This window comes from Esox lucius, chromosome 5, assembly GCF_011004845.1.
Source record: "Esox lucius isolate fEsoLuc1 chromosome 5, fEsoLuc1.pri, whole genome shotgun sequence".
NCBI lineage: Eukaryota > Metazoa > Chordata > Actinopteri > Esociformes > Esocidae > Esox > Esox lucius.
The window spans coordinates 4,910,001-4,932,376 of NC_047573.1; the positions used below are offsets into that span (position 1 = coordinate 4,910,001).

General features: G+C 47.7%; 1 protein-coding gene across 3 annotated transcripts in view; it reads left to right on the forward strand.

Moving 5' to 3' along the window:
* Positions 1–22,376, forward strand: part of ehbp1 (EH domain binding protein 1) — a 147,257-nt gene that overhangs the window by 27,636 nt on the left and 97,245 nt on the right. For 2 of the 3 annotated variants that reach the window (XM_034292258.1, XM_029119964.2), the window contains exons 6-11: positions 11,447–11,628; positions 14,197–14,336; positions 17,005–17,121; positions 18,254–18,409; positions 19,233–19,491; positions 21,518–21,749. In XM_034292258.1, the coding sequence (XP_034148149.1) occupies positions 11,447–11,628; positions 14,197–14,336; positions 17,005–17,121; positions 18,254–18,409; positions 19,233–19,491; positions 21,518–21,749 (1,086 nt within the window). The remainder of the gene's footprint in view (positions 1–11,446; positions 11,629–14,196; positions 14,337–17,004; positions 17,122–18,253; positions 18,410–19,232; positions 19,492–21,517; positions 21,750–22,376) is intronic. The other variant, XM_034292259.1, reaches the window with a different exon arrangement.

Genomic DNA, 22,376 nt, shown 5'->3' on the forward strand with positions numbered 1-22,376 from the left:
GTGACAATCAGACAGTCAAGGACTCTGTGTTCCTGTCAATCGATGTCCATCTGAGTTTCTCCTGAGTAGCGCAGATCATTGAAGTAAGACCGATCTGACCCGAGTGTTTAGGGCACCTGAAGCCCTGGAAGTTGTCATCTGTGTTGGTGACCAGTGGGAGTCTGGTAACACACACACACACACCCCCAGTAGATGGGAACCACCGTAGAACAGAGAATGGGTGCCAGGTTGATGGTTAGCGGACAGGTAAACGAAACCGGCAGGTACAATACGCTGCGGTTAACTTCGGTCAGAGCCCACTCCAGCGTAACGGCACCCCCCCGCAGTGACTGAATGACATTAAAGCTCCGGATTTTACAGCATGTTTGGGGTTCCCTTCTGCTCACCCGTCATCCCGCGCGCGCTGGCGTGGACGTGACCAACCGGCTCCGTTATCACATCACCCAACGCCTGTTAATGTCTGGACCGCCAGGAAACGGGTGGGAACTCGGATGACATGAGAACAAAGATTTCTGTCCAATTCCATTAACCCTCCTTCACACAAACACACACACACACACACACACAACGCACTGCAGACGCCACCCAGTCTCTGCGTCTCCTGATCTCTGATGTGCACCCCCCCCTTCCCAGGCCACGGAGCTGTGTGGATCATTACGTAGGCCAGTGGGTTTTCTGACTGTGGATAAACACTATTATTTCAACCTCTGGCTATTCACGCCAAGGTGACATAAGCTGGTATGAAGTATGAAATCCCAAAAGTTTTTCGTGCGCGTGCGTGTGTGCGCGCGTGCGTTAGGGATGGGGTGTGTGCGGTTTGTATCTGAAGTTATTGTTGGTTGGTTATTATTTGTTATCTCTGGAAATGTTCAGATGGTAATTGTGGATGAAAATTTGTTCTAAATGACTTTCCTGTTTTAAATAAAGGTTAATAAATATTTTAATTTTTTTTTTTTTTAAATGAAAGTCTTCAGAGAGAAGGATTATTGTTTTGGTTGTAAATAATTTAGTTTGCGTGTGTGAGAATCCCCTCTCCCCCCAGTCTGACCACACCCAGGGAGAGTATATACACATGCACACGCACAAACACACGTACACACAGTGCCCCTGCTAATTAATTTAATCTAACTGATTAAGGAAAGGCAACAGATGTCTCTGATTACCTCCCCCTCCCCCCTCGTTTAAAAATGTCTGTTTGGTGTTTGTTGGGTGGTGGTGTGTGAATGGGAGGGGGGGTGTTGGGTGTGGTGGGTGGAGGGTGGTTTTTGCGGGTGGGTGGGTGGTTAAAAAGATACTCTATCCTGTCCAAAGCACTATAATAGGCTTACAGCCCTTTAATCCACAGGGGATCCCCGGTTGGCAGTGCGGGGGTGCCCCTGCCTCCGTCTCCTCGGTTGGCAGTGTGGCGGCGTTGCTTCTTCAACAAATACAACTCGAGCTCAACTGTCTGTAAAAATGACCCCAAACATCAGCTTATTTTACTCTGATGAATCAATCAATCATTCAATCAGGCAAATGTGTTTTTACATTAGCAGTTGTCACAAAGTGCTTTTACACAACACCCAGCCTGAAACCCCAAGGAGAAAGCAACAACAGTGTTGACACAGTGGCTAGGAAAAACTCCCTAAGAGCGGCCGGCATTTAGGAAGAAACATAGAGAGGAACCATGGTCAGCAGAGTGGCAGGTGAAATCGTCAGGTATCATCTTGATCTGCAACACAACCTGGAGGTCTTTGCTTAGGGACAGCAACGACACTGTCAAACCTGGTACTCCAGGTGTGTGGGCCAGGACCTCATGTCCTCCTAGGTTTTAACAGAGCAGGAGACAAGGAAAGTTTAGAGAGTGCATTCCTTAGTTTTACAAGGATTTGCAATGGAGAAGGAGAACTGGCCCTACTTCCCCTGGCCCAATAATATAGCCACGTGAAACCTTGACTGAGACGAGTGACAATGACAGGGCCCAACTGGCAGGAAGTCAATCCACCCACATTGCCAAGCATCAACCAAAGGGACACAAACCGACTGCAACCACCCTGAATGAGGGCTGGATGCACTATGGGAAGAAGGCAAGCCGGTGGAGGCGTTGTGATGTTTTCTAATGGTAATGATCTTTTCATCAAAGAAGTTCATGTATTCATTACTGCTGAAGTGAAGACCCACTTAACAAAAAAGCAATGTTCAACAAGTGAACTTTGCCACTGTATCAAAGAGAAATTTTGGATTGTTTTTGTTTGCATCAATCGGGTTGGAGAAATAAGCTGATCGAGCAGATGTGAGTGCTTTTTGGTATTGTAGTGTACTCTCTATCCAGGATAGTCTGAATACTTTTGCTCCAATTCTCTGGAGTCTTGCTTGAGTGCTCTAGAATTGTTTGTGTACCAGGGAGCAAGTTTCTTGTCGCATATTTCTTTTGTTTTTAGTGGTGCAACCGTATCTAAAGTAATTCGCAGTGTTGAGTTTAGATCCTCGATTAGATAATTTTCAGATTTATTTACTCTGGCATCTATGAGTGAGCTATTGGTAGTCCAAGATTTTATACTACAGCTTTTCAAAGTCATTGTTTGGGGTGCAAGTGGGTTTCTTGTTTTAGAGGTAAATGCAATAAGACTGAGATCCGATCTTCCAGGATTATGGGGGTAAATTATTAGGTCTACAATATATATTCCTCGTGACAGGACTACATCTAAGGTATGATTGTGGCAGTGTGTTGGACCTGAGACTTATTGGTCAAATCCCATTGAGTCAATTATGGCTGCAAAGGCTTTTTGAAGAGGGTCATTGGACTTTTCCATATGACTATTGAAGTCGTAAAAAAATGGTCAGACAAGAATTCTGGAAACTCATTGAGGAACATTGTGTATTGCCCGGGGGGCCTGTAAACAGTAGCAATGAAAAACGATTTATCAGCCTGGTTAGCTTTCCTGAGTAAAACTTCAAAAGAATTAAAAACCATTGATGTGTTTAAGAGTAAATGTATATTTACTGTCATAAATATTAGCAACCCCCCCTTCGGGATGTGAGGGGGATATGTTCACTCGTGTAGCCAGATGGAGAGGCCTCATTTAGGGCAGTAAATTCATCAGGCTTTAGCCATGTTTCACGCAGGCCAATATCATCCAGTTTATGATCAGTGATTCATTAATTTACTGCAATTGCCTGTGGGATGGGAGGGATGTAATATTAAGGAGTCCTATTTTGTAGCCTCAACATAGAAACTAGATTTGAATTCTCCGCTAGTCAGTCGTTCTGCGCCATCAATGACTTTGAGACATCTATTCGGGCCTTTCTGCCATAACGGGTGTTTTTTTGTTTCAACTAAGAACGGAAAACATGCAGCCATGGGGTTCAATCCCGCTGTAGTGTTTACCTCTGGTTTGAGGTCTTGTGTGTTTTATTGCAGTTTTTGTGTTAAGAAGGTTTTTTTGGATGCTTCAGGTGTCTTCGGGTGCAGTTTTTACAGTTTTTTTTGGGGTCTTGATGTTGACTGTTTTAACCTTTTGTTTTAGGAGCTTTCGACTAACTGGACATGTCTTTTGTTTGTTGGGACAGGTAGTTTTTTGCCCTTGTCTGTCTGCACTAAGCTATGTGACAGTTTGTCAGTTGGAATAACTGACTGGTTGGCTGTTCCTTAATCGTGTGTGCGTGCGTGTGTGCGTGCGGGCGGGCGGGCGTGCGTGCGTGTGTGAAACACTCAGGTCTTTCCCTTGACCTTGTCTTTCATCTCCTCCGTGAGAGCCCTTGGAGTCCGCTGTGTTCTGGTCACAGCCAAACTCAACAGCAGATGTCACAAGATCTGACTCACACACACACACACACACACACACAGAAACCGTCTTTGTTTTGCCATTGTATGGTGTGAATCAGATCTCAATGTAAAATAAACATGACCGTATTGTCACCTGGGATTCTTCCTAATCCTAGATCACAGCCTTTCTAGATGCTTCCAGCCAGGGTCATTCATAGGTCTTCCTCTCCCCCTTCCATACTGCATTGATATTAAGGATATTTTCAAAAATGGAGAAAGTACAAAGTAAATACAATTTAAGCTAGTGTGGGTGTAGTTTGTTCAGGCAGTGTGGACCGATGGGGTTTCTGCTTCTGGAACAGTGGTTCAGTGGTCTCTCACTCTCGCTCTGTCCGTCTCTCTCTCGCTCTGTCCGTCTCTCTCTCGCTCTGTCCGTCTCTCTCTCGCTCTGTCCGTCTCTCTCTCGCTCTGTCCGTCTCTCTCTCGCTCTGTCCGTCTCTCTCTCGCTCTGTCCGTCTCTCTCTCGCTCTGTCCGTCTCTCTCTCGCTCTGTCCGTCTCTCTCTCGCTCTGTCCGTCTCATTTAATCTCATTCATTCTGATTATCCTGACAAGGTGTAATGTATCCTTTGTGCCAATACTTGGTCACTCACCTAAAACTTGCTTGATGTTGCTGCAAAGGATTGTGGCCATAATAATAATCTTTATTCAGAAAGCACTTTTCAAAGCCATGTTACAAAGTGCTTTCACAGGGCAAAGACAATAAAAAGCAGATAACAGGATACATGATAAAAGCCATCCTCATGGTAGTTAATCACCTGATCTGGTAGGTTGCGTTTCAACTCCCCAATCTTTTTTATTTCACAGTCCCCCCTGAATTGATGTAGTCGTTCAGCACTTCAGTTGTGTGATGGAGGCCATTGGCAGATTGTTAGAACGTTACATAAGTCATGCGTTTGTGATGTCATCATCCCTGGCCACTGATGTGTTTGGCTCTAATCCCTTTTTTCCCCTCTTCCCCTCGTCCTCCTCTGATCTTCTCATCTTCCTCTTCCTCACCTCTTTCCCATGTTCCTTCTTTTCCGTTTTACCCCTCCTCATCCTCGCCCTTTACTTCCTGCTTCTCCCCTCTAGTAGTCAGGTGATGAGGTGGGGCAGGCTGGTGGGCGGGTCAGGTGAGAGGAGGCCACTGATTGTCAAAGCTGCAATCTGTCTCTATCTCTGAGTCAGGTATTTATTTTGGCCTGTGTGTCTTTAGATGGCTGCCCAAGATGGAGCCAGTCTGTGGTCTCAACGTTCGACATCCCCAACGCACACACACACACACACACAAATCCCCTTGTTTATACACAAGCCTGACCCAGCACCCTTGTGTGTGTGTGTGTTGTTCTTTAATTGTGTGTAGATGTTTGTTCTCATTAAGCTGGGTGGGGATGTCAGCTTAAATGTTTTGTACTTGTGTGAGGTAATAAACTGCCCGTCCTGTCCTTAGACGTGTGTATGTGTGTAGCTCAGGGAAGGCGCGTCACGCTGAGTAACAGTCAACAGGGTCTTATGATAACAGTGAACAGGGTCCACCTGACGGCTTTACTGGCACACACACACACACTCCTGTATCACACAAGCATGTGTGTATTTGACTCCACTTGTGTTTGTGACTGCGCGCCCATGTCTATGAGAGACAGAGATTAGGCTGTCCGCCTTTTGTGTTGAGGTGAATAAGTTTTCTCCTCAGTTTAGAATCTTAATATCCCTGATTCTTTGTTGTCTGCCGTCTTACAGCACGCCGAGACACACAAGCGCATTTAAGTCATTCAGCAGATACTCTTATTCAGAGCAGCTTACAGTAGTCAGGGCAAACAGATTTCTTTTCCTTTCCTGCTGCACACAGACACATTGATTTTGTTAAAGTGCGAATGAGACACTTAATGTCCTTAGTGGTTCGTCATCTGCCATCTTAACCCTGCTTCAGTGAATCAGCTTGGCCTGGATCATCATTCTCATATCATATTCATCCTTAAACCACAGATATTAGAATATTAAAATCTTAAACCACAGATACTAGCATATTAAAATCTTAAACCACAGATACTAGCATATTAAAATCTTAAACCACAGATATTAGAATATTAGCATCCTAAACCGTATACATTATACATTTAGATTGTTAAATCATAAATATGACACTATTGGAATCTTAAACCATGGCTAAGCGCTGGCTATGTCTAAAACCCCTGCTATACCGTACATCTTAAACGCCCAAACAGACTTAAAAGCTGAAAAGAAAAACAAGAGAATGATTAAGCTTCTGCTGGATTTTAGTGTCGTGTGTGCGTGCGTGCGCGTGCACGCTCTTCTGTGTGTGCCTCTAGGAGTGTGTCGTCAGCAGTTCCACAGTGTCCATTACCTCAGCACTGCCCTCAATTTAAACCTATTACAAAACGCCAGCGTCAACGTCCCTCTCCTCCGGATCAATTTACCCTCGTCTCGCCTCTCCCTCCATCCCTCTGTCTCTCCCTCTGTCTCTCCCTCTGTCTCTCCCTCTGTCTCTCCCTCTGTCTCTCCCTCTGTCTCTCCCTCTGTCTTTCTGAGTTTTCTCTCTCTTTATTTGTCATTCTCTTTCCTCGTCCCCTCCCTTGCGTAGGACACTGCCCTACGTCCTCCCTACTGCCTCGCTCAGGATGAACCGTCGATCCCTGACTACTGATGTCCTCCCCCGATACCTGACTACTGATGTCCTCCCCCGATACCTGACTACTGATGTCCTCCCTCGATACCTGACTACTGATGTCCTCCCTCGATACCTGACTACTGATGTCCTCCCTCGATACCTGACTACTGATGTCCTCCCTCGATCCCTGACTACTGATGTCCTCCCTCGATCCCTGACTACTGATGTCCTCCCTCGATCCCTGACTACTGATGTCCTCCCTCGATCCCTGACTACTGATGTCCTCCCTCGATCCCTGACTACTGATGTCCTCCCTCGATCCCTGACTACTGATGTCCTCCCTCGATCCCTGACTACTGATGTCCTGACTACTGATGTCCTGACTACTGATGTCCTCCCCCGATCCCTGACTACTGATGTCCTGACTACTGATGTCCTGACTACTGATGTCCTCCCTCGATCCCTGACTACTGATGTCCTGACTACTGATGTCCTGACTACTGATGTCCTCCCTCGATCCCTGACTACTGATGTCCTGACTACTGATGTCCTGACTACTGATGTCCTGACTACTGATGTCCTGACTACTGATGTCCTGACTACTGATGTCCTCCCTCGATCCCTGTCTACTAATGTCCTGACTACTGATGTCCTGACTACTGATGTCCTCCCTCGATCCCTGACTACTGATGTCCTGACTACTGATGTCCTGACTACTGATGTCCTGACTACTGATGTCCTACCTCGATACCTGACTCCAGATGCCCTCCCTACCTCTGTACCTGGCCGCCTGACCATTGGTGACTATTATGAGGTCTCCTGGTGGCAGCATGTGGAAGAAAAGTGTTGGATGAGCGTTTCCGTAACCCGAACTGAACCCTAGCTGTAATCCAATATAGTGTTGTCTGTGTGTCTGTCGGTCTTGCCCCCCCCCCGCCATTCCCCAGTAAAATAGTGCAGAGACAGGTCTTTTGGTACAGTCATTTATTTTCCCATTAGTCCCTTCTCTGAAGATGGTGCTCTTAGGGGCTGGCCAGGGTGATGGGGAGGAGGAGAGGAGAGGCCTTGGACTCACAGATAAGGCCTGAAGGAGAGAGGCGGCGGTGGGGGGTGGCTGTAGTATTAGTGCCTCATGTTCCCTGTGTATTCTCCAGCAGTCAGCCTGTTCTGAATGCCTGATCCGGCCAGCATATTAACACACAGACGTGCCTCCCGGAACCTCGGCACGGAGGTCGTGGGTTCAGTCTTCTCACGGCGTTCGCTGGCGTGAGTTGAAACGTTGTGATCGCGTGTCTTTCCGCCCTCCCCCAGGCTCATGCTCTTACGTGCTAGTCCTGGGCATCCCAGAACCGCTTGGAGTCCTGCCTGGAGAACACATTAGATCAGGGGTTCTCCAAACCGCTCTGTGCTCTGCCTGAAGAACGTGTTTGATCAGTTCCCTAAGGGTTTGATGAACTCGTCCGTGTCGACAGTACCATTTCTGTGGTTGTTCTGGTGGGGGTGCCAGAGGGAGTGGCTCATTCTGGACATGTGCTTCTGATTGGACCACAATATGGAACGGACCCTAGTTGACCCCAGACAACCTGCTGAAGTATCAGAATCACTTTAAGGAACAAATCATTTGATAAATGTTTTTTTTTTAAATATTTATTGATTAAGAATCTCACCTTGGTTAACTGTTTGATGTCTTTGACATTGTGTAAGATCAGGTAGAGGGATGCAGGATGACTGGGAGGTTTGGTCATATTGTTTCAAAGGATATATAGAGTTAACTCCTGACGTGTCTGCATTTGCTATTTTACCTCGTGTTTCTAGACCCCCCCCCCCCCACACACACACACACACACTCATTTAACACAGATCTCACAGTGTTGTCTATCTCTGTTGATTGGTAATGGAACATGGACATCCATCGGACTCTTGATCAATAGGTAATATTGACAAGCGCATTTGTTGTGATTACAAACCAATTGACTTAGCATGTGGTAAAAGACCATTAGTTGATTGAGGATGCTCACTCGCATGCACGCACACAAACACTTTAAATAAACATACACAAACTTCTCCCTTTAGCACTCAGCCTAATTAATCCGTCCCTTGGTGACAAAAGACATCCTCCCCCCTCACCTCTAACTCTGACCCATTACCGTTTTTTGGGAGGACGTTTCAGCAGGACCCCCGGCCCCCCCCGTGCCCTGACCCCACCCCCTGACTCGGGGACCAGCTGTGGATCGATACGGGGCCAGCTGGCGGCTGGCATTAGGGCAACACACACGTGTGTGTGTGTGTGTGTGTGTGTGTGTGTGTGTGTGTGTGTGTGCGGCTAAATGAACACACCCGGCTAGACCTGGCAGGCTGCGGGGGGGGTGGGGGGTGCGGGGGGGGAGATATGTCATGCCATCGGCCTAGGGGAGGTTTGCCGCGTGTCTGTTTTTCAGCGGCTAAACCGGGATGTTTTGAAATCGCCCTTTGACCTGTGAGGAAGACCAAGGTGACGTGGGGGTTGTCGCGCTGTGCTGCACGTTCTACAGTTTAGTCTTCTTTCGAAGATGCTCTTATCCGAGGCCACTGCGTTTTCATGCCTCCGTATTAAAGACGCGTGGTTGGAGGACCACGTCGCGGTCAGGACTTTTCCCTGTAGAATGCAGCTGCTCAGGCAGACTGGGCTTGTAGGGCGTTAGGGGACGTTTTTACAGTGCTGATGTGATCTGGTGTGAAGCTGCAATACCACTGAAGGACAGGTAGAGGGCAGCATATTGCCACTCACAACCTCCTCTCTCCTGGCCTTTCTCTACCTCTCTCGGCCCTTTCTCTCTTCACCCTCTGCCCCTCTTCAGTTTCTCTCCGTCTCTGTCTCAGTATTTCTTTAACCTCTCTCGACTTTTCTCTGTCTCGACTTCTCTCTGCTTCGACTTCTCTCCGTCGTTTTCTCCTAGATTTGTTTGATTCTCAACTTCTTTCTCAGTCCGTCTCAACCTCTGTCTCTCAGTTTGTTTAAAATCTCTGAGCTCCTTGTCTCACTCTCTCCCTCTTCTCCTCCGAGCACCTATCGGTTATTTAGTCATTCCAGCTGTTCCAATGAGAGCCAGAGTGTTGATAGTCCTAATATCTGCCTGTAATATATTAAAGTACCTTATTGTCCTCTTATTTTGCACATTGTCACATCAACCTCTCAGCCCCTGTAATCTTGTGTGTGTGTGTGTGTGTGTGTTACCCGCTACCTCAGAACCCCCTAATCTCCTTTCTCTCTCCCTGATTGACAAGCGCCATCCGGGGGGAAAAAAGAGCGCCGTTTTATTGTTCTCACCCACACGACCCGACTCAAATATGTTAACCCGCTATTATTATTCTGCGTTAGAGACATTAGCATATTCCTAAGTATTTCCTTTCTGCCGAGGCCCCTGTACGGCGACGACGCTCGCCGCTAAATCCCCGTCTTAAGTGCTGGATGCATTTGGTAAAATTCATTCATAAAGTATCTACATGCGCTATTAGCTCGGTATAATGGAGGAGGCATAATCTTCCAGATGATAAGGGCGGAGAGGAGAGGGGTTTCCGAGGCTCTGGTATTCTTCAGGGGATGACATGCACTAATATTTCCAGACAGGGATGCTTCAACGTGGCTCAAATGTCAACAGAAATGTCAAGTGGCTCGGCGAACGAATGCCTTTCTAATGGTTTCTGTGAGGAAAGTGGCGGGGGCGGAGGTGGAGAGCGTCTCTTAAATGATCTTACGCCTTTTTTGTGATCGCAGGTTTTTTTCCCCGACGCTGCGGTGAGAGAGTCGGGGCGGGGGGGGGGGGGCTGCACAGTGAATGAAACTGATATAGAAATCTCCATTTTGACATACGCAGGATTCGTTTTGCAAGAGCATGCCATGTTTTTGAAATCTCAGCCTTGTCCGGTTTGTAACTCCCTCCAGGTCTCTCCTCTTTACTCCCTGCCTCCTGTCATTTTAGGGCCGTTCCTCCTCCTCGCTGTTAGATTCACTAGGTGTCTGTTCTGTCAGGTCAGATCGTAATGTTCCAAATCCCAATGCTGTTTTGTTGGGGTCTTGTGGCGGTGTGTTGGGGTCTTGTGGCGGTGTGTTGGGGTCTTGTGGCGGTGTGTTGGGGTCTTGTGGAGGTGTGTTGGGGTCTTGTGGCGGTGTGTTGGGGTCGTCTGGCAGGGTGGCGGTGTGTTGGGGTCTTGTGGCAGTGTGTTGGGGTCTTGTGGCAGTGTGTTGGGGTCTTGTGGCAGTGTGTTGGGGTCTTGTGGCAGTGTGTTGGGGTCTTGTGGAGGTGTTGGGTGTCCTGGTGGAGAGTGGAGGCCCCCTGTATCCCACTGCTGGTTTGACTCTGCTGGTCAGTGTTGATGACTCCCTGGATGGGAGACCGGGTGCTGCTTGAAGTGGTGTTGGAGACAAGGCGTGTGTGCGTGCGTGCGTCATTAATTGAGCACATTTACTCAGATCAGCTGGGACTTATTTTCTCACACACCCCAAATACATGTAAATGGAACTGAGTACTACAGGACATAAGATGAGAAGCGTGGAGGAAGTAAGATGAAAGACTAAAGGGCCTGAGTGTGGTATCGTGCCAGCACGCTGTTCCCTATCTGGGGATAAGACCAGACAACCTTCTGAGAACATCTAGTCCAATCCCACGGTGCCTTGCGCTGGGCCTACGGTGGCACGTCACAGTTTCATGCCAGCCCCCCGTTCCCAGCCGTACGCAAGTCCCGAGATCAGAGCGGATCGCCGTTGGTGTGGCAGTTATTGTAACGCGCCTCGAAGCCGCTATTCCCCCCCCTGAAACGTGTTGACGGCTTCAGATCTCATGCCAACGAAAAAAGGGGGCTATTAGAAATTCTGTGATGGCGTCTGAGAGGGAAACACTCCTTTGCTTGAAATTAAACCCACGCCAGGATGTTCCCTGCGGCATTTGAACCACCGTCTCTCTCTCCCTCCCTCTCTCTCTCCCTCCCTCCCTCCCTCTCTCTCCCCGTCTCTCTCCCCCCGTCTCTCTCTCTCTCTCTCTCTCTGTCTGACCAGGAGTCATCGTCGGGTCGTCGGAAGGCTCTGGCCACCAGCAGCATCAACATGAAGCAGTACGCCAGCCCCATGCCCACGCAGACGGACGTCAAGCTCAAGTTCAAGCCCCTCTCCAAGAAGGTCGTCTCGGCCACGCTGCAGTTCTCGCTGTCCTGCATCTTCCTTCGTGAGGGCAAAGCCACGTGAGTTTCTTGTCACTTTCTCACTCTCTTCTCTCTTTCTCCTTTGTTGATGAATGTGGTCTGCGCTTCGTTCAGTGCAGAGTAACGGCATGTTACGAAGAGACGGTTTGTTGTTTTTCCTGACGTCATCCGCAGTTCCAACGCGTCTGTAACGCCGGTCTGCTGTCTACAGTAACTGGTCTGTAACGCCGGTCTGCTGTCTACAGTAACTGGTCTGTAACGCCGGTCTGCTGTCTACAGTAACTGGTCTGTAACGCCGGTCTGCTGTCTACAGTAACTGGTCTGTAACGCCGGTCTGCTGTCTACAGTAACTGGTCTGTAACGCCGGTCTGCTGTCTACAGTAACTGGTCTGTAACGCCGGTCTGCTGTCTACAGTAACTGGTCTGTAACGCCGGTCTGCTGTCTACAGTAACTGGTCTGTAACGCCGGTCTGCTGTCTACAGTAACAGGTGCTGTAACGCCGGTCTGCTGTCTACAGTAACTGGTCTGTAACGCCGGTCTGCTGTCTACAGTAACAGGTGCTGTAACGCCGGTCTGCTGTCTACAGTAACTGGTCTGTAACGCCGGTCTGCTGTCTACAGTAACAGGTGCTGTAACGCCGGTCTGCTGTCTACAGTAACTGGTCTGTAACGCCGGTCTGCTGACTACAGTAACTGGTCTATAATTTTCCTGTCTGCAACGCCAGTCTCTATTACTAATCTATTGGTTTATAATTACAGTTACCAGTCTTTAATATTAGTTTTCTCTCTACAATACCAGTTTTACTGTATAATACCAGTGTCAGTATTATACTTGTAGGTAATACCACCACCAGTCACCCAGGCTTTAGACTTGGAATATATCTCCTTCAATGGATCCATATTTTCTCCTTGGAATTCTCTCCCTCCCTCCCCTTTGGGTCTGTGATAAAGCCTGGTGCTATTTAAAAATAAAAAAGTGGGAGAAACCCTGTACATACTACACACCAGAAGCGCCAGGTCCTTTGTTGTGCCCAAGGACCGGTTAGCGGGAACGTGCGACCTCTCTTAACCTTTCGGGGAGCAACGACCCTGCACACAAACCGACTCCATCACACGAGTTCATCAAATGAGCTCCTGTTGCCCGGTCCGCCACCGCGGTATAGACCGCCGCATTTATGTATGTGGGAGCGATATGAGGGGTGTTGGAGGAGCGAGCGAGACGGAGGAGGTGTGGGGTGGTGGGGGGGGAGCAAAGGAGTGCGATAGAGGAGGAGAGCGAGGGAAGGAGGGAAGGTGAGTTAATCCCGTGGTGTTATCTGTCAGGTGGTGGCTGGATGTGAAACCCCTCGGCAGGAGTGTGTTTTTTCCTCGCCCTCTCCTCTCCACAAACACACACATACTTGCAGGAACCGCGCACGTACACTCCTTGTTTCCAGCGGCAGCGTTCCCGTGCGTGACGGAACGAGCGCCGGGGGTCTGTCTGTTCCTTTCCCTTCACCTCTCTTTAGACAGGTTGTGGTGTCCCATGTTTCACAGCCTTTTAGTGGGGATGATATGCCCCCCCCCCCAGAAATGACCACCTGCTATGAAAGAGGAGGACAGAACAAGCGAGTAACTAGTGACAGTGAAAGGGAGTGGACGGGCACTGTGCGTGAATGGATAAAAGTTTCACATTTGGTTAAGTATCTGATAGGAGTTTCGTTGTTACGAGGTTAGAGGGCAGATGGTCAGCTTTAATTTGAGGCCATTTGCATCCATAAACTGTGAAGTGTGTATGAATTACTGCCAAAAGTAGTGGGACAAATTAAGAGGGTCATATGTATGATGTTTTCTGTACTATAGCATAAGTACATGAATGACCCAAAGAAATTGTCCAAATTGGAGATGTTTGAACTAAGCACATCTCTGATCTCCTCGGGCCATACCAAAACAAACAAGAACATGTACATGAAACTTTTTCTACACATGTTTCTGTTAAATAGCACATCTTTGTCTGTTTGATAACTTGTGAACAGTCATGGGATAGCTCAAAGTAGCATGTGCTGTTCTGACAATCAGCAAAAAATTACCATGCTAATTAAACCTCCCTCATGCAGAAGTCAGATTTAATCTGACCAAAAGACAAAAAACTTTAGCTAACTCAGGTGGATTCTTGCTAAGGGGGTAAATATATATGTGTTTGAGTAGCTCAAGGTTTTTACAAAACCTTCTTGATTTAATGTTAACTGCAAGTAGCGGTTGGTTTACCTGGTGACTTGGATGGTGATTTTGTTCATTATTTCATTGGGTTTGTTTTACAAATGCGTTTTGCTAAATTAACCCCAGGAAACAGAACAGACTCTGGAAGGATGAACTACAGACATCAAGCCTATTTGAAGCTTTGTAATGGAATTGAAAATCATTTCTTATTTAAGGGGGATTTGGATATCTTTAAACTGAAAACATTATGGAATCGGGCAAAACAAAATCAGAGCTGATTTCGTAGGGTCATATGTTTTGTTGGCCTGTAGAAAATGTGGTTCCTCACATTTCTATTGTGTGTCTGTGTGTGTGTGTGTGTGTCTGTGTGTGTGTGTGTGTGTGTGTCTGTGTGTGTGTGTCGGTCAGTGATGAGGACATGCAGAGTCTGGCCAGCCTGATGAGCATGAAGCAGGCCGACATCGGCAACCTGGACGATTTTGAGGAGGAGAACGAGGAGGACGAGGAGAACAGGGTGAACCAGGGGGAGAAGGCTGCTAAGATCACAGGTGAGGAGGAGAGACATGCAGGAGATCCATGATGTGTTCACTGCTCTTTGAATGTTTCCACATACAGGCGTGTTTCAAAGTGTGGCTTGAATGGGTTCTGTTGGCGTTTTTCATTTTAAACCCGATTATGGGGCAAACAATTTCAGACAAATCTTGATTACGTTTTTCCCCTTTATTAAGATCTTTTAAACAACAACTGTTAGCTCCTTGTGGGCCGTGGCTATCTCTGAAGTATTTAACCAAGAACATTCAAGGAATTCTTACTGGAATAGCTGATTTTAATTAGACATCAGTAGGTCTATAATTGATGTCAAGTGGAGGGAATTTTGGAAGTATTTGAAATGTGATTGGTTGAATTTGAACACAAGTACAACCCTGTTATAAAGGGGGGAGGGAGGGGGGCGCATACATGCGACCAAGACATTGGTATGTTAGAAATGGTTTGCATTTGGAATACCTCAGAATCATTTTCTTTTTTACACTGTTTATAAATCAAAACATATTTTTTTTGGTACAGACAGAAAAAACGCTGTCTTTACCAAAAATGGGTTTTGCGATTTCAAAATTCTTAGGAAAAATTTGTAGGCATACTCGTAAAGTCATGTATGAATACTGTCTTGATTTAAAAAGGAAAAAAAAGAAAAATGTAATTCAAGGTGACTCCCTTGGCCTTTCTAAAGTTCATATTAAACCAGCCATGATTAACTGAAATCTAACCCTGTTTAAATATGAAGGCTAATTCTCCATCTGTGGTGGATTCTCCATCCGCTTACTGTACTAACATTCTTCCACTTTTAGATGTATGGATACCTTCTGGTCCAGTGTTGTCCAGAGACATTGAAACGACCCGCTAAACTGTCTGTTGTGACTGAGCGGTCCATGTAAATACTGAACACCCTCCCTGATATTATTGTTTGGCATTTTGGTTTTCTTTTGTTTCTTTGCTTATGGGGCAAGAGCGCGCGCGTGTGTGTTACATGTGGCTTTATGGGATGTGCTCATGTATATGGCTGTTCAGTCCATTCGCTTTTTATTTTTCTTCAGAGGTTTTGCTTTTTTTCGGCTTTCACTTTCTCCCAAGTCCCGTCGACTCCCACCACGTTATTGCCCCTTTTTCTGTTCTGGATAACGGCTGGCTCATGGTCTCTTGGTCCCTGTCCTCCATCCATCCATCCGTGCTCTGCAACAGGCTTTGTCTAATGTATTGGACCCGCTCGGGCTCTGCTCGGCTTAATCCAACTTGACAAAGAACAGGCGCCGTACATTAAGCCACGTGTTCCTCCTCTTCCTCCATCCTCATGTATATTCATCTACATCGGCTGCCTATAGCAACGCGCCACTGGGCATACAGGCGTAAGTCTTAGCAGTAGGGTGGCTGTTTGTAGTCAACTATCGTCGCCATAGTCACCTGTGTATGGCTCTGTAAGTGCTTGTACGTTGAACCTACCGTTGCCATAGTCACCTGTGTATGGCTCTGTAAGTGGTTGTACACCAAACCTAAAGTTGCCATAGTCACCTCTGTATGGCTCTGTAAGTGGTTGTACACCAAACCTAAAGTTGCCATGCTGCTGACTGGATTACCAAACCTTACCTAAAGAAAATGGATTGACAAGTCTTTTTTCATGTGTTGTTACATTTTAAATTGCCAATATACCATGGCTGAGAGGTAGGTCTTAGGCACGATGCATCATGGAGTGCCTGGACACAGTGCTTAGTCGTGGTATATTGGCCATCTGTCTCACCCCCTTGTGCCCTACTTAATATTTTGCCAATTCTGAGTTTGCAGCATGGGCAACTGGTAGGAGCCTAGTTCAGTTCACCAGGATGCTATCTAGCCTAGCCAGTAACTTGTGTTGACAAACATTATAATGCAAGCCTACTACTGACTAAACATGCTACCTAGCTTAGTTAGTGCCGTGTAGCAACAGATACCGCTAGCGTGACTAACTCAACATGCTGCCTAGCTTAGTAACATGTAACAATAGACGTCATTTCACTAGCTTAACTAACTGGCTAACTGAGAATTAAGGCTAACTGAGAATAAAAGCTAACTGGCTAACTGAGAATAAAAGCTAGTAGGTGCAGATACGTGTATCATCTGAAAATACAGTATATCATCTTTTAGCCTTGACAGCATTTGCGCAAGTCTTTCAGCCTTGTTTCTGTGCGCTAGTCCTACTGCTATTCTTTATATACATATATTATGTAACACCTAAGAGTTGGAGAGACACGACTGCACTGAATGTGTGTGAATATACGCTGCGTTCTCAGCCTCCCAGCTAAATCTAGTAACAACAGTTACATTGACTACTTGTCTCTTAATTTCCGGCAAGCCCAGCCAGCATTGTCTTTCTTGCTAATTAGTGTTTCGACCAATTAGGTCAGCAATGTAAAGTAAATGATTTGAGAAGATCTGATGTAATTGGTCAAATGGCCTATAATGAAAAATTAAGGCCAGATTTGGGATGTCTCAGTAGCCTAGGCAGTCTACATATGTGTTAACAATGACTATGTATATGTAGGGTCTGCCTTCTGCATATACAGTATATGTCCTTTACTACCTAACACACACACATAACCTCTGAATATGTGTATTGTGTTTTTTTCCCCCTCTGCTCATTTCTCTCCTTTTCCCTCTCTTCCTGCTGTCCGGCCATCTTGTTTTCAGAGATGGTAAACCAGCTTAATGCACTGAGCTGCTTAGATGTGGAACCTGACGATGGCTTCCTAAAGCTGGCTAGTAAAACGCCTAGCAGCGTTCAGTCGCCGTCTGCTTCCTCCCAAGGTCTTTCTTCAATGTTAGCCCTTTTCTCTCCTTCCTGTTCTCTATGTGATGTTTCTTTCCTCTCTCTCTGCTGTCCCATTTTCTGTCTCACTCCGTCCGTGCTTTCTGTCTTCTCCCCCCTCTCATTCACCTAAGCTCACCTTCCCCGTCTTTCTTTCCCCGTCTTTCTTTCCCCGTCTCTGCTTCACTCTACTTTTCTCTTAGCTGTGACGTGGTCTTATCTCTGTTCTGGTGTAATCATTCAGTTTTTCTCAGGGTCCATATTGAAGTTCTTTGGTTGGTTTTCATTGGTTGGTTTTCATTGGTTGGTTCTCTGTCTGTCTTCTATGTTTGCCCTATCGTTGTCTATGGCCCTGTACCCAGAACCTCCCATTTTGGGTTGCCATCTGCAGTTTCTAGTGAACCAATGTTTAGAATCAGCTGGCAGCCCTGTTGATCTTGACCTTACAGCACATAGAAAAGGACACACTCGCTCTTCTGCTGTCCTGTGTGATTGCCTAATATGGGTCAGAATGTGATGGGTGAAATAGCAGACCTGTTATCTGTTACCAGCACTTCACTATGTACAACACACACACACACACACTTACTCACACACAGACACACACACACACACTCAGTTACTCACAGACACACTCACTCACACACACTCACTCACAGACAAAATTGTAGATAGGCATTGTTGGCTAAAGTGAGGGTGACTAAGATGAAGAGGCTTGTGGCACGGTAGCAGGTCTCAGCCAGCACTGGTGGTTTTCATGGCAACTCAAGACCCATAAATCTCTGCTGTATGCCACTGCTGGACTTTAGCTGTAGTAAAACTGGCCTGGGAGTGGACTGTGTGAGGACTGGACTGCTTCCCATCAGGAGGAATGCTTATGGAACACCAAATTAACCTGTGTGGTTCACTCCAGAGTGCAGATCGTTTTTCCCCGTTGTCTTTTATTTGTGGATGTCTGTGTTTGTTTGAATCCTTTCATCCTGGGGTTGGTAGTCAGGGTGTTTGTTATGGGAGTATTTTTATCTTCTTCAAAGCTCCAGTAACTCGGTTTTCCTGTTGGCTTTTACTTTTCTTTATTCATTGATCTATTATTTTTCATTTTCGGGGTTGTTTTGGAAACCATGGCGACAGAGCTGATCAGTAAATTGAATTTCATGGAGGAGGACCGGGACCGGGACTCGCCCCCTGCCCTTTCCTCCAATCCCTTTGAAGATCCAGATGACCACGACCGCTCCCACCTGGAACAGACCAATCACCTCAACCCGTTTGATGACCCCGATGATGACGGTAAGAATTACCTTTTGTCTCTGACTTGTGCGTCGCTCTCTGACTTGTGCGTCGCTCTCTGACTTGTGCGTCGCTCTCTGACTTGTGCGTCGCTCTCTGACTTGTGCGTCGCTCTCTGACTTGTGCGTCGCTCTCTGACTTGTGCGTCGCTCTCTGACTTGTGCGTCGCTCTCTGACTTGTGCGTCGCTCTCTGACTTGTGCGTCGCTCTCTGACTTGTGCGTCGCTCTCTGACTTGTGCGTCGCTCTCTGACTTGTGCGTCGCTCTCTGACTTGTGCGTCGCTCTCTGACTTGTGCGTCGCTCTCTGACTTGTGCGTCGCTCTCTGACTTGTGCGTCGCTCTCTGACTTGTGCGTCGCTCTCTGACTTGTGCGTCGCTCTCTGACTTGTGCGTCGCTCTCCGACTTGTGCGTCGCTCTCTGACTTGTGCGTCTCAATTCTACATCCCTCATTCTTTTTTTCTTCTCTCGTTCCGTCTCCTCTTTGTTGTGTTCTGGGGTTTCTGGGGGTTGGAAGTGATGACATACAACTTCATTTGTTTAAATTTTGCCAAAACGTTAAACGAGTGAAAAGAGGTGCTTTTTCTCTCAACAGCTGTCAGGAGTTGTCAGTATCAGATACAGACTGTCAGAAAGCTAAAATATATCGGTCCGACTCTGTCAACCCCCCCCCCCCAAAGTAAAACACACTTCCCTTTCTGTCTTTGCATCTGTGATTATTGTTGAAATAATCAGGGGCCGTGTGGATTTTTGTCAGTGTGTTTCCCTGCGGGTGTACGAGCCTGTGTACATTACCTCTCTCCCCTCCCCCTCTCCAAACGCAGGCCCGCCGTCCCTCCCCCCCTCCCTCACCCTCCGACCGGACCAGGAGGAGGCCCGCTACCCCAGCGAACCCTCCAATCCCTTCGACGAGCCGGACTGGAACCCCGGGTCACCCCCAGACGCCGAGTACAACCCGTTTGACGAGCCGGACCCCCCGCCAGAGCCCCCCAAGCCCCGGGAGCAGAAGGGGGTCCAGCCGGTGGACATGAGCAAGTACCTGTATGCCGACACGACCCCCCCTCCGGACGACCCCCTGGATGAGTGAGTTATGGTGGCGGGGGGGGGGGGGGCTGTTTGGTTAACGCCGTCCCTTATGGAAAGACGTTTTTAACGTTAATGGGCCGGCGTTGATGAGTCCACTTACTGAGGAGGTAGGAGGTGTTGTTTTATTGAAGGAGACCAGTTATTCGGCGCTGGTTTCAGGTGTTTAAATTGTTCTAATCAATCAATCATTCAAATGTATTCATAAAGCCCTTTTTCCTGGAAGGACCTACAGCACCAGACATCCAAAAGCAGGTTTCTCTGCTCATTCCCTTCCAAAACACATTGAGCTCGTCAGGTCTCAGCGTGTCGATCAGAAAAGCTCCCACGACTGTGGTGGGACAAGTGCCATTTCCACCCATTTCCACTATATAGATTTTTTTGTATCCACGACACACTTCTGGCAAACGTTCTTGTTCATCTGAACAAAACTAGCGTTGCGTCAGATTGTCTATCGGCCATGTGCAACCAGTAGGTCTTTGTCATGAGTCAGTCCCCTGATCGGACCTCACACACAGCTGGCCGTGACAATTGCAATGAAATGAACAGTATCGACGTGAGAAACGCAGATCGCTATGTAACACCAAGGCATGTATGGCTGCAATAGATGGTATTAATACAGAACTACAGTAGATGGTATTAATGCAGAGCTACAGTAGATGGTTTTAATGCAGAACTACAGTAGATGGTTTTAATGCAGAACTACAGTAGATGGTATTAATGCAGAACTACAGTAGATGGTATTAATGCAGAACTACAGTAGATGGTATTAATGCAGAACTACAGTGGATGGTAATAATACAGAGCTACAGTAGATGGTATTAATGCAGAACTACAGTGGATGGTATTAATGCAGAACTACAGTGGATGGTATTAATGCAGAACTACAGTGGATGGTATTAATGCAGAACTACAGTGGATGGTATTAATGCAGAACTACAGTGGATGGTATTAATGCAGAACTACAGTGGATGGTATTAATGCAGAACTACAGTGGATGGTATTAATGCAGAACTACAGTGGATGGTATTAATGCAGAACTACAGTGGATGGTATTAATGCAGAACTACAGTGGATGGTATTAATGCAGAACTACAGTAGATGGTATTAATGCAGAACTACAGTGGATGGTATTAATGCAGAGCTACAATAGAAAAACGCCAATACCCTCCACCCCCTCTCCTCAACACCTCCCCTGGAAGACGTTAGGAGCGGCGGTAGTTGATGCTTTGCGTCTCCTCCACGGCAGAGTTGCATAGGAGACTGATTTCTAAAACATTTATTTAAATCTGTCTGATGTTGTTAGAGGTCCCCTCGTGAATCCAAATGAAAACTCCAGGTGATCCAGACACAAAGACACATTGTGGAGCTCTGAGGTAACTGGGTGACCTCTATGTTGGGGGGAGGGGGTGTCAAGAGGTCATGCCTGTGTTTTGACTGAGCCCTTTGACCCGTCCTGTAGCCAAATTGGGTATGGCGAAGACTCCTGTTCACCGCGTCCATTGCTCTGCTTGTTCTCCTGTTACCCCCCCCCCCCCCCCCCCCCCCGTCTTTCTGTTGGTCGCGGGCTAAATGGGCCCCCTGACGGCGCGTGACAGGCAGTCATTGTTTAGTAGGTGGTGAGTGACGCTGAGCAGTGTGGACGGTTCCAAACCCTCTGGCCGACCTGTTTTGACCAAATACGATGTCTGTCAGTGCCCTACGTGGTGGGTTGGATATGAGGTCGCACAGCGCTGACCCCAGAGCACCTGTATGTCAGTTACGTGTGTGTGTGTGTGTGTGTGTGTGCGTGCGTGCGCGGTTCAGTCTACCTGACCAGGTACTTCAGCGGTCTGTGTTTCTGTGTCGGAACTCCAAAGTGTCTCCTTCCCTGCTCGTTGGCCAAAGCTTGTAAATGAACAACAAATGAAATCAAACCAGGGCAACATAGTACCCACAAGTTAAAAACAAACCAACCTGAAATATTCTAACTGCCTTGTTCCTTTCTCTCTCTGCCTTTTTCTCCTGTTATTTTCCCCCCCGGCAGATCCAACCCGTTCTATGAGCCCCGGACCTCCAGTCCATGCCGCCCGTTGCGAGACCCTTCACCGGACTTCGGTGGCCAGAAGAGGAGAGCTCCGCAGCCCCCAGGACCCCCGGGACCCAGCCCCTCCGTGGCCCAGACCTCCAGAGCGGGGCCAGAGCGGCCCGTGCCCCCTGGCCCCGGGGCTGTGGCCGCCATGATGGGGAGAGAGCTGACCTCCGCGTCCTCCCCAAAGGTAAGGCCTGGTCAGGGGAGCGTGTAGGGGGCTGGAATCCGCAAGGACGTGTGTGTGTGTGTGTGTGACTCTTTTAAATGAGGGCCTCCACCTGCTTCTCCTCCAACTCATTGTGATGCCATTATTTGTGTAGCGGCCTGTTGTATGTGGTGTGTGTTTATTTTTGCATTCCACATTTCTGGAAGTCGCAATTAAATGGATGGCAGACACACACACACACACACACACGGGAAGTCAGCCCAGTGGCCAGGAATGATGGGGGGGTAAGGTGTGTGTGTGTGAGACAGAGGTGGGGGCACAGAGCGTATGAGGGGCTTAAACACTGAGGCTTAACTCTAGCAGAGTGATCACAGGGAGTAGGGATGGGGGGGGGACCCCTGTACACAGACACACACACGTACACACACTCACACGTACACACACTCACACGTACACACACCGCATCCTTCTGGAACCCTCCGCTCCCTCCCTGGTGGCTGGCTGGCTGTTTTAGTTGGGCCGGCCCGGTAACAGTAACAACTCTGTGTAATTACGGCGGGGGTTTATCAGCCAGCTGCACCGCCGTGTGACCGTGGGCGTGGGGGGGGTCTAAACTACTTTAATTACCCAGACTCGGCGGTCTGTGGT